This window comes from Leucopleurus acutus (genome assembly GCF_964270905.1).
Source record: "Leucopleurus acutus genome assembly, chromosome: 5".
NCBI lineage: Eukaryota > Metazoa > Chordata > Mammalia > Artiodactyla > Delphinidae > Leucopleurus > Leucopleurus acutus.
In genome coordinates, this window is record NC_139147.1 from 17,981,127 (window position 1) to 17,991,159 (window position 10,033).

The 10,033-nt window shown below is 48.2% G+C and overlaps 1 protein-coding gene across 1 annotated transcript; it reads left to right on the forward strand.

Annotated features, from left to right (window-relative positions):
• The first annotated feature begins 490 nt into the window (after positions 1–490).
• ADAMTS1 (ADAM metallopeptidase with thrombospondin type 1 motif 1) lies at positions 491–9,640 on the forward strand. The gene is made up of 9 exons (XM_082840513.1): positions 491–1,591; positions 3,225–3,571; positions 3,924–4,056; positions 4,445–4,612; positions 5,051–5,337; positions 5,561–5,747; positions 5,837–6,012; positions 7,296–7,471; positions 7,642–9,640. The coding sequence occupies exons 1-9, from the start codon at positions 943–945 to the stop codon at positions 8,339–8,341; spliced, it is 2,823 nt and encodes a 940-aa protein (XP_082696639.1). The 5' UTR covers positions 491–942; the 3' UTR covers positions 8,342–9,640.
• The last annotated feature ends 393 nt before the right edge of the window (positions 9,641–10,033 follow it).

The window sequence follows — 10,033 nt, forward strand, 5'->3', positions numbered from 1 at the left end:
GAGAAAGGACTTCGCTCTCCACCCCGGCCGTCCCTTCTGGAAAATGCAGTCCCACGCGCGAACTGCGCTCCCGCAAGAGAGGGACGGCGGGAAGGGACGGTAGTCCGGGAAGACGGCGGGGGGAGAGCGCGGTGGCAGGGAGTACTTTCTCCCAGCAGCAGCCCCAGACGTACAAAGTGCTGCTCACAGCGCCTCTCCTGCGCCTTCCGCCCCCAGACTGACGAGCCAGTGGCGCCGAGCCAGAGCGGAGGCCGCCCCCCCGCCCAGGCCCGCGGCGCAGAGCGCGGTTTCGCTCCGACTGAGTTCAGGGGGCGGCGTCCCGGGGATAGAAAGGCGGCCAAGAGGGAGGAGAAAGGGGGTAAGGGGGGGTGGGCGGAGACATTTTTAAAGACTATAAAAAGGCGGCCCGGGCTGCCCCATTCTTGCACTCGCTGGAAAGCGGCTCAGAGCCTGGGGCCTTTGCATAGCCAGGGCGCGCAGTAGGGCCGAGAGGACAGAGCCCTGCGCAGAGCGAGGTGCACCGCGACCGAGGCGGAGACCGAAGCGGGGAGCTCCAGGCGCCGATCCTCGTGTGGCCCAAGGCCCCTCTCCCGGAGGCGTCCCAGGGCGCTCCGTGTCTCCGCATCAGCCACCCCACCAGAGCCTGCTGCGCGGTGCCTCCAGCTCTTCGCTAGAAGAAAAACTTCCCGCGCGCCGGCAGAACTGCAGCGTCTCCTCTCTAGTGACTCCGGGAGCCCCATCTGCGGCTGGCTCTGCGCGCACTTTCCAAGAATCATAGTAATTGTTAATTTTAACAATCCCGAGGCAGGCCAGCGAGGCTCTGCGCTCCAGACCCGAACAATAGACCCTTCGCTCAGTGCGCGGCGGCGCGCGGTGCCTCCCGGGGCTCGGGTGCCGCGAGCGGTCCCCGCGGGGTTCGGAAGGCGCACGGCAGGAGGCGACATGGGGAACACGGCGCGACGGTCTCGCGGCTCGCAGCCTGCGCCCGTGCTGCTGCGGCTGCTGCTCGCCGCGGCCTCAGCGCTGCTGGTCTTGCCGGGCGTGCGCGGGCGCCCCACCGAGGAAGACGAGGAGCTGGTGCTGCTGGCACCGGAAAGCGACCCAGGACACAGGACCACGCACCTCCGCCTGGACGCCTTCGGCCGGCAGCTGCTGCTGGAGCTGCAGCCGGACCGCGGCTTCCTGGCCCCCGGCTTCACGCTCCAGACGGTGGGGCGCAGACCCGGGCCCGACGCGTCGCGTTCTGATCCCGTTGGCGACCTGGCGCACTGCTTCTACTCTGGCACGGTGAACGGCGACCCCAGCTCCGCCGCCGCTCTCAGCCTCTGCGAGGGCGTGCGCGGCGCCTTCTACCTGCAGGGCGAGGAGTACTTCATCCAGCCCGCGCCCGCCGCCGCAGCCGAGGAGGAGCCTCCGACGCGGCCCCAGTTCCATCTCTTGCGGCGGAGGCGGCGGGGTGGCGGCGGCGCCAGGTGCGGGGTCCTGGACGACGAGACGCAGCTCGCGGGGGGAGCGGGGTCGGAGGGCGAGCACGCCACGGCGCAGGGGCCGCCGCGGGACCGAGCGACACAGCGCATGGGACAGCCAACAGGTATCATTCCCAGAAGAGTGGTTCCCACTTGTCTCTCCATTCATCTCCCTTTCCCTACCTTCTCTGTGCTGCGCGACTTGAGGGTAGAGTCCTGTTCGCAGACGCGAGCCTATGTCTGCGGACAGGACGGAGACGTGGTGTGGAGGGAATGCGGCTTAAGATTTGGGTTGGTGAATTAACCAAAGCCTGCTGGAGCAGTTAATTCCATTTGCCCTAATAATGAATGATCAAGAGAGGACAGACGTTATCAATGATGTTTCTGCTAAGGAGAAGCGTTCCGATCCGGAAGGGAGAGCTGGTAACCCAATGCCTCCCACTTTAGTTGAATGTGAGCTTGTGCGACTTATTTCCACCTTGTTAATTTCTTTTTAACAATTATGCATGTGTCCTTTGGTCGAGTTGCAGCTTCGCGCTTAGTTTTGTAACCGCTGCCTGTTCGCGCACCCTGAGCCCAGAGGAGGGCAGAGATGGAGGGCGGGGGAGGGATAGTGACCTCAGAATGTGCAGCCCGCGAGCCTGGACAGCTGCGCTACGATTCCTGTTCTGCTGGCCTCTGTTCCCTTTACCCCCTTTAAGAGTCTGACCCCGACCGGCTGGCAGTGGCGGGGCCCCTCTGCAGAACCTGCTTGGGAGGTCTCTGCCCAGCTCGCCCCGCCTCTCCGCGCCTCCCACCAGCCTCCCACTTTGCGCTCCCCCTCGCGGCCATAATTCTGCTCAGAAGCACTGTTGAAAGTTAAGTCACCGGTGATCCTTCCTGCTCCGCCTTCCCCTGTTTCTCTCTGTTGTGTGCAGTGCTTCCTGTCTAGTTCTTTTCATTCTGTCACTCACTGGGGTGCCTTGTTTCTTTTTTGAACTTTCTCACGTGGCTTGTAAAATTTTCCTCTTCTCCCCTGTACGTCCGCTCCTTGAAGCGGTTACGTGCTCAGAGCCCAGCGTAGAACTTCCCTGGGGGCTGGGTCTCAGTCAGAAGTCAAAGGGCTCTTTTCGAAACAATCAGCCGTGGCCCCGTGGTCCGAAGCAGGAACTTATTTCCCTGGGGCGGTGGGAGTGGGGCAGTCGGCTTCTTGGCAGACTGGGTGGTCCTTGTGCCCGGATTTGGCAAGAGCAGAGCACCGCAGGGACCCGTGGAACGAGCGAGCAGAGCAGTGCAGGCTGAGATTTCTTCAGGCCCGGCCCCTCGGCAGAGGCCACAGCCCTGCCCTGGGCCTTCCACGTGGAGCCCGATGATCTCATTCAGGATTTGATTCCTGGCCTGTGAAAGAGTGACTCAGGGCTCTGCCTGCCCCCCTTGCTCCAAGATTTTACTACAGCTGGGGAGAATGGTTGCGCACACTGCCTTTTTCAGATTGTGTGATCTCAGAGAGGACAAAAGAAATCCTGTTTAAAAAAAAAAAAAAAAAGCCTGACACCCCTCAGAGGAGCACATGGCCTTTTTTAAATTTACAGTAAAGGAGAAAACTTTAAAAATAACATTTTCAGTGAAAAGAAATGCAAATATTTTTGTTATTGTTGCTCCGGGTGTATTTTTGTATTGTTTTCTTTGACTGGTTAGGCTTTCTTTATATACTCTGGGAAGGTAACTATCCTTGGCTAGACTGCCCCTGAACAAACTATCTTCCTTGTGTCTTTACAGGAACTAGAAGCCTAAGAAAGAAGCGATTTGTGTCCAGCCCCCGCTATGTGGAAACTATGCTTGTGGCCGACCAGTCCATGGCAGAGTTCCACGGCAGTGGGCTAAAGCACTACCTTCTTACCTTGTTCTCGGTGGCGGCCCGGTTATACAAACACCCCAGCATTCGGAATTCAGTTAGCCTGGTGGTAGTGAAGATCCTGGTCATCTATGAGGAACAGAAGGGGCCAGAAGTGACTTCCAACGCTGCCCTCACTCTGCGGAACTTCTGCAACTGGCAAAAGCAGCACAACCCGCCCAGTGACCGGGATGCAGAGCACTATGACACTGCGATTCTTTTCACCAGACAGGTGAGAGGAAGACATTGCCAATGATGAGAGTATTCTCTTGGGAATCAGTTTTGTAATAAGCAAATGTATGTAAGGCATTTTACCAATATTTTGTCACTTATATTTTTTAATTGGCTAGCATGATTAATCTTCCTTATTTCTTTTAATATTTTAATATCTCAAGTTTCACAGTCTTTTTTGAATGGCATTAGGGAAAATCTTAAAGTCACACAAAGTACTCCTAAAAGAACTACTCAACAACAATGAATGTAGATGCCCTAAAGCACATGTGAAGTTACACCCTGCCAAAAAGTGAGATCACAAGGTTCATGCTCTGTCTCTGTTAATACGGACATACCTTTGCTCCTTGTAGGACCTGTGTGGCGCCCAGACATGTGATACTCTTGGGATGGCAGATGTTGGAACTGTATGTGATCCCAGCAGAAGCTGCTCGGTCATAGAGGATGATGGCTTACAAGCTGCCTTCACCACAGCCCACGAATTAGGTAAGTCTGTTTTAGAGTGAGAGTTAGCCCAATTCATGAATTCAAATTGATAAACTATGTATTAATTTAAGAGGCAGAGTCTTCAGGTTATATTGCTATTTTAAGGTGCCAGAGCTCCCTAGAAACTGCAGAAAATATTTTTCCACTCTTCTCAACATGGTCATTTTTATTAGAATTCAAAGTAAGGTGGTAGGAGCTATGGACGTATTTGGAAATTTACATGTTTGTTTACACCCTGTGAAAAGTAGACATTGTCTCTAAAATAGATTATCTCTAAAACACATTTCTTCCTCTAGAAATATCACTTTGAGACAAATGAATCCCTGTTGGGGAAAAAAAATGCTGCAAATGCCCTGTATTCTAATGTGGGTTTCGGATGTCTTCTTAGGCCATGTGTTTAACATGCCACATGATGATGCAAAGCAATGTGCCAGCGTTAATGGTGTCAACCGGGATTCCCACATGATGGCGTCAATGCTTTCCAATTTGGACCGCAGCCAACCCTGGTCTCCTTGCAGTGCTTACATGATTACATCATTTCTGGATAATGGTCATGGTAAGATGCTCCAGCTACTCTTTCTAGATGTTATCCAACCATCCACATGTAGGGTACTAATGAAACCAGCTCTTTCTTTCTTTTCTGTTCTTTTTATTTTCCCTCCTTCAAAATGACTTTCATTGTCAACCGCATGCATTTTTAGATCTTAATTTCCAGTAAAAGATAGTGCTTCTGGTCAGGTAGCTCCCAGAGTACATTAACTTGAGTTTTTAGCAGACCAATGATTTCCTGTCATTGTTAATACAGAAATATCCCATTAAGAATAATATCTTAATGATAGTTTAAATATCTCTGGCATTTTCCCCCCAAACTCTTCAGCTTTCAAATTGCTTTGCTATGTATTATCACTTTTGGTAAGTATTTTCTGAAACTGATCTACCCCCTGCATGCTTTAATTTGCTATTTCTTAATATTCATTGACATTTTTCCTTGCAGGCGAATGTTTGATGGACAAGCCCCAGAGCCCCATACAGCTCCCCTCTGATCTCCCCGGGACCTTGTACGATGCCAACCGGCAGTGCCAGTTTACATTTGGGGATGAGTCCAAACACTGCCCGGATGCGGCCAGCACGTGCACGACCCTCTGGTGCACAGGCACCTCTGGTGGATTGCTGGTGTGCCAGACCAAACACTTCCCCTGGGCCGACGGCACCAGCTGTGGAGAAGGGAAATGGTGTGTCAACGGCAAGTGTGTGAACAAGACTGACAAGAAGCATTTTGATGTGAGTTTTCCACTGCAACACACGCTCCTTTAAGATTTAGAATTGAAAGAGACCAAGTGATGCTAAAACGTTAGATACCATGTTAGCATCCTGACCTGTGGGCTCTCGCAGGGATACAGTATAGAGTCGTATTATTGATTCTTTGTCCCATGTCTTTCTCTTCTATTTCCTGAAAAGGTCTCCGTAGAGGTTTCTAACGCTGATCATTTGTGTCTCCATTTAGACTCCTGTTCACGGAAGCTGGGGTCCGTGGGGGCCCTGGGGAGACTGTTCAAGAACGTGTGGTGGAGGAGTTCAGTATACGATGAGGGAGTGCGACAACCCAGTCCCAAAGAACGGAGGGAAGTACTGCGAGGGCAAGCGCGTGCGCTACAGGTCCTGCAATATTGAGGACTGTCCAGAGAATAATGGTGAGTAGAGAGAAGGTGAAAAGGATGCGCAGCAAACGGGTGGTTGAAGGCCGGAAACGGATAACATCATCGTCTCCTTCTCTTTCCAGGAAAAACCTTTAGAGAGGAGCAGTGTGAGGCACACAATGAATTCTCCAAAGCTTCCTTTGGGAGCGGGCCCGCAGTGGAGTGGACACCCAAGTACGCAGGAGTCTCACCCAAGGACAGGTGCAAGCTCATCTGTCAAGCCAAAGGCATTGGCTACTTCTTCGTTTTGCAGCCCAAGGTAGTGACTTTTCTTCAGACTTTTTGCCTAAGAAACAAGGCCTTAGTTTGCTCCCTTTTCATGCCAGCTCTGTTGTACTTCCTTTAATTTTTATATATATATATATAAAAAGCTGAGATTTTAATTTATTTATTTATTATTTATGGCTGTGTTGGGTCTTCGTTGCTGCACGCGGGCTTTCTCTAGTTGCAGCGAGCAGGGGCTACTCTTCGTTGCGGTGCGTGGGCTTCTCATTGCAGTGGCTTCTCTTGTTGCGAAGCATGGACTCTAGGCACGAGAGCTTCAGTAGTTGTGGCATGCGGGTTTCCGTAGTTGTGGCTCGCAGGCTCTAGAGTGCAGGCTCAGTAGTTGTGGCGCACAAGTTTAGTTGCTCCACGGCATGTGGGATCTTCCTGGACCAGGGCTCGAACCCATGTCCCCTCCATTGGCAGGCGGATTCTTAACCACTGCGCCACCAGGGAAGCCCTAATTTATATATTAACGTGTTCAATTTGAAGTTAGAACTGCTTTGCTTCTAGATACATTGGCAACTGCTTGCTTTGAGTTTGGTGCTGTTTTGGGCTATGAATGAAGCTTGAATCCAGTGCTTATGATTCTTGCAATGGTTTATTATTACTTCTATATGCGAAGAAAAACCCTTTACACGTGGTTAGGTAAATTATGTGTTAACATGGAAACCATCCAGTGGTTTTGGAAAATAGTTTAGGTGTGGCCCGAAGTACTTGTTACTGGGTGACTAGCAGTAGTATGTGCAAATGGACTTATTAAAATGAAAGTCTGAGCATTGAGAACTCTTGTGTTTGAGAACATATACTGAACTAATGGAAGCATTGTTTTGCTGAGGAGATAAATCTGGCTCTGAGGTAGAAAATAGAATTGAATTTGGTTGAAATTATCATGTGTCATTATCACTGTAGGCTATGAAAACAGTCTCCAGTTGCAGATTCAACATTCAAGTGATTTATTCAGCACCTGTTATTGCCAGCTAGTATTCTAGATACTGGGGATACAGCAGTAAACAAATTGACAAAAAGCTCTGCTCTTATTGACCTTAGCTAAAAGTGAGATAGGATACAAATAATCAAAAAATTTATAATATTTTCAGATGGAAAAAAAAGCCAAAGAGAAGGATAGTGTGTGCCGTGTTATAAAGTACTATTTTAATTTTGATAGTCAGGAAAGCAAAGATGTAATGTTAACGAAGAAAACTTTCAGAACTATCCTAGCATCATCTCTTGCCCTTGTTAATGTGTAACACCAGGTACGTGCCCTTCCTTTTTCAGGTGGTAGATGGCACTCCTTGTAGCCCAGATTCCACCTCTGTCTGCGTGCAAGGACAGTGTGTAAAAGCTGGTTGTGATCGCATCATAGACTCCAAAAAGAAGTTCGATAAATGTGGCATTTGTGGAGGAAATGGATCTACATGCAAGAAAATATCAGGATCAGTTACTAGTGCAAAGTAAGTGTTAAAATGCCATAATCCTGAAGGTCTTATCATTTCAATGTAACTTTTTACAGGTCTGGTAAAAATTACATTCTTAAATGATTACCTGGTGTTTTAAGCTAAGTATTGATTATATGATTAGCTGGTGAATGAGAGATTTTTATCTCTGTTTTCCTTGTCTGCAGACCTGGCTACCACGATATCGTCACAATTCCAACCGGAGCCACAAACATTGAAGTGAAACAACGGAATCAGAGGGGATCCAGAAATAATGGAAGCTACCTTGCCATCAAAGCTGCCGATGGCACATATATCCTGAATGGCGACTTCACCTTGTCCACTTTAGAGCAAGACATCACGTACAAAGGTAGTGTCCTGAGATACAGTGGCTCCTCCGCAGCGTTGGAAAGAATTAGAAGCTTTAGCCCTCTCAAGGAGCCCTTAACCATCCAAGTCCTGACAGTGGGCAATGCCCTTCGACCGAAAATTAAATACACCTATTTCGTGAAGAAGAAGAAGGAATCTTTCAACGCCATCCCTACTTTCTCCGAATGGGTCATTGAAGAGTGGGGCGAATGTTCCAAGTCATGTGGACAGGGTGTGCAGAGAAGGCTGGTGGAGTGCCGAGACCTCAACGGGCAGCCCGCTTCAGAGTGTGCAAAGGAAGTGAAGCCAGCCAGCACCAGACCTTGTGCGGACCTGCCTTGTCCCCTCTGGCAGCTGGGGGATTGGTCGCCATGTTCCAAGACTTGCGGGAAGGGTTACAAAAAGAGAACCTTGCAGTGTCTGTCCCATGATGGGGGTGTGTTGTCTCATGAGAGCTGCGATCCTTTAAAGAAACCTAAACATTACATAGACTTTTGCACAATGGCAGAATGCAGTTAAGCAGGGGCGGTGTTGAGGGAAAAGGGCAGTGGGGAAGGGCTGATGCACTGAAATCAAGAAGGCTGGAGGAATCCAGTGCACCTTGCCGGTGATCAATGAGGTGTGCCGATGAGTTGGGAGGTACAGGTAGGTAGAAAAGAAGTTAGATCATCAGAATTTCCTGCCAGTTACAAAATTGATAGGGTAGTTTATGAGGATCATTAATAGCTGACCATAATATAGCATGAGAAAGCCCCAGGGCGTTATTATTTCTTTTGTTAAGTCTGTGACAAGTTTTTACAAAAATAGAAACATTTGTCAAAGTAAGTGTAAGAAATACTACAGTCCCTGTTTCCTGGTACTGATGAAATGCTTTGTATCATGGAGGTTGGGAAATGAAAAGCAGGAGGAAGATGAGGTTTTTGGTTTAAGACGTGGCTTACTTTACCTCACTACCTATGGAGGGAGAAAGGAATACACATAGGATCTTTGACCATCACTGTTCCTAACTGCTGTGGTTTCAGAGAATGTTTATGCCATCTCTTCTGCTGAGAGTTAAGAATTCAGTCCAGCATGAGAAATGCTTAGCAACATCCAGTGACTCAAATGACTCCATCTTTCCTTTCTTGTGCCGTTATTGTGTCTTTATTTGTGAATTCATTTTGACGAAGAAACAATTCCATGTATTTGTAAAAACAGCATTAAGTCTACAAGGGGAAGAAAAGCAGTGATGTATCAGATGCTGGTAAAAGCTAGGGGAGGCCCGTTGATCTGGGTACCTCCTACATTTCTTTCCTCCTGAGGTAAGCCTACTTAAGGAATGTGGATGTGGAAAAAAAAACAAAAAACAGTTTGTGTCTGAAGAAAGTCAGTAAGATCACACAAAAAGAATGTAATGCCAGAACAAGAATGGGGTGTGTACGACAGGGTCCCCAGTGTTTGGGGACATTGAGATCACACATCTCACGGTGGGGAGGCTACTGAGGGGTAGCGGGTCCATCCCCAGCAGCTGGTCCAACAGTCATATCCTGGTGAATGTCTGTTCAGCTCTTCTACTATGAAAGAAAATGACTTTTTTCCATATGTATATAGTAAAATATGTTACTATAAATTCTATGTACTTTATAAGTATTGGTCTGTGTGTTCCTTCTAAGAAGGACTATAGTTTGTAATAAATGCCTATAATAACATATTTATTTTTATACATTTCTTTCTAATGATAAAACTTTTAAGTTATATCGCTTTTGTAAAAGGTCATATAAAAATAGAGTATTTATACAATATATGTTACTAGGAAATAATAAAAGGACACTTTTTGAACATGTGTCTATTTTTTTAATGGGAATTAATTCCTGGGTAGGAAATCTGAAACTCAGATATTGAATTTTTGTTTGTTTTGTTTTAAAAATGTCTGGTTTATTACTTTTTTAACACTGATAAAAATGTTTCATTGCATACATTTTTTTAAAAAACATCTTTATTGAAGTATAATTGCTTTACAATAATGTGTTAATTTCTGCTTTATAACAAAGTGAATCAGCTATACATATACATATATCCCCATATCTCCTCCCTCTTGCGTCTCCCTCCCACCCTCCCTATCCCACCCCTCTAAGTGGTCACAAAGCACTGAGCTGATCTCCCTGTGCTATGCGGCTGCTTCCCACTACTAGCTATTTTACATTTGGTAGTGTGTATATGGCCATGCCACTC

Bases quoted from the DNA above. Each gene is read 5' to 3' on its own strand.
- ADAMTS1 (XM_082840513.1), top strand. From the start codon at position 943: ATGGGGAACACGGCGCGACGGTCTCGCGGCTCGCAGCCTGCGCCCGTG. The intron at 5,338-5,560 runs GTGAGTTTTCCA...GTCTCCATTTAG, and splicing joins CTGACAAGAAGCATTTTGAT to ACTCCTGTTCACGGAAGCTG. The intron at 7,472-7,641 runs GTAAGTGTTAAA...CCTTGTCTGCAG, and splicing joins GGATCAGTTACTAGTGCAAA to ACCTGGCTACCACGATATCG.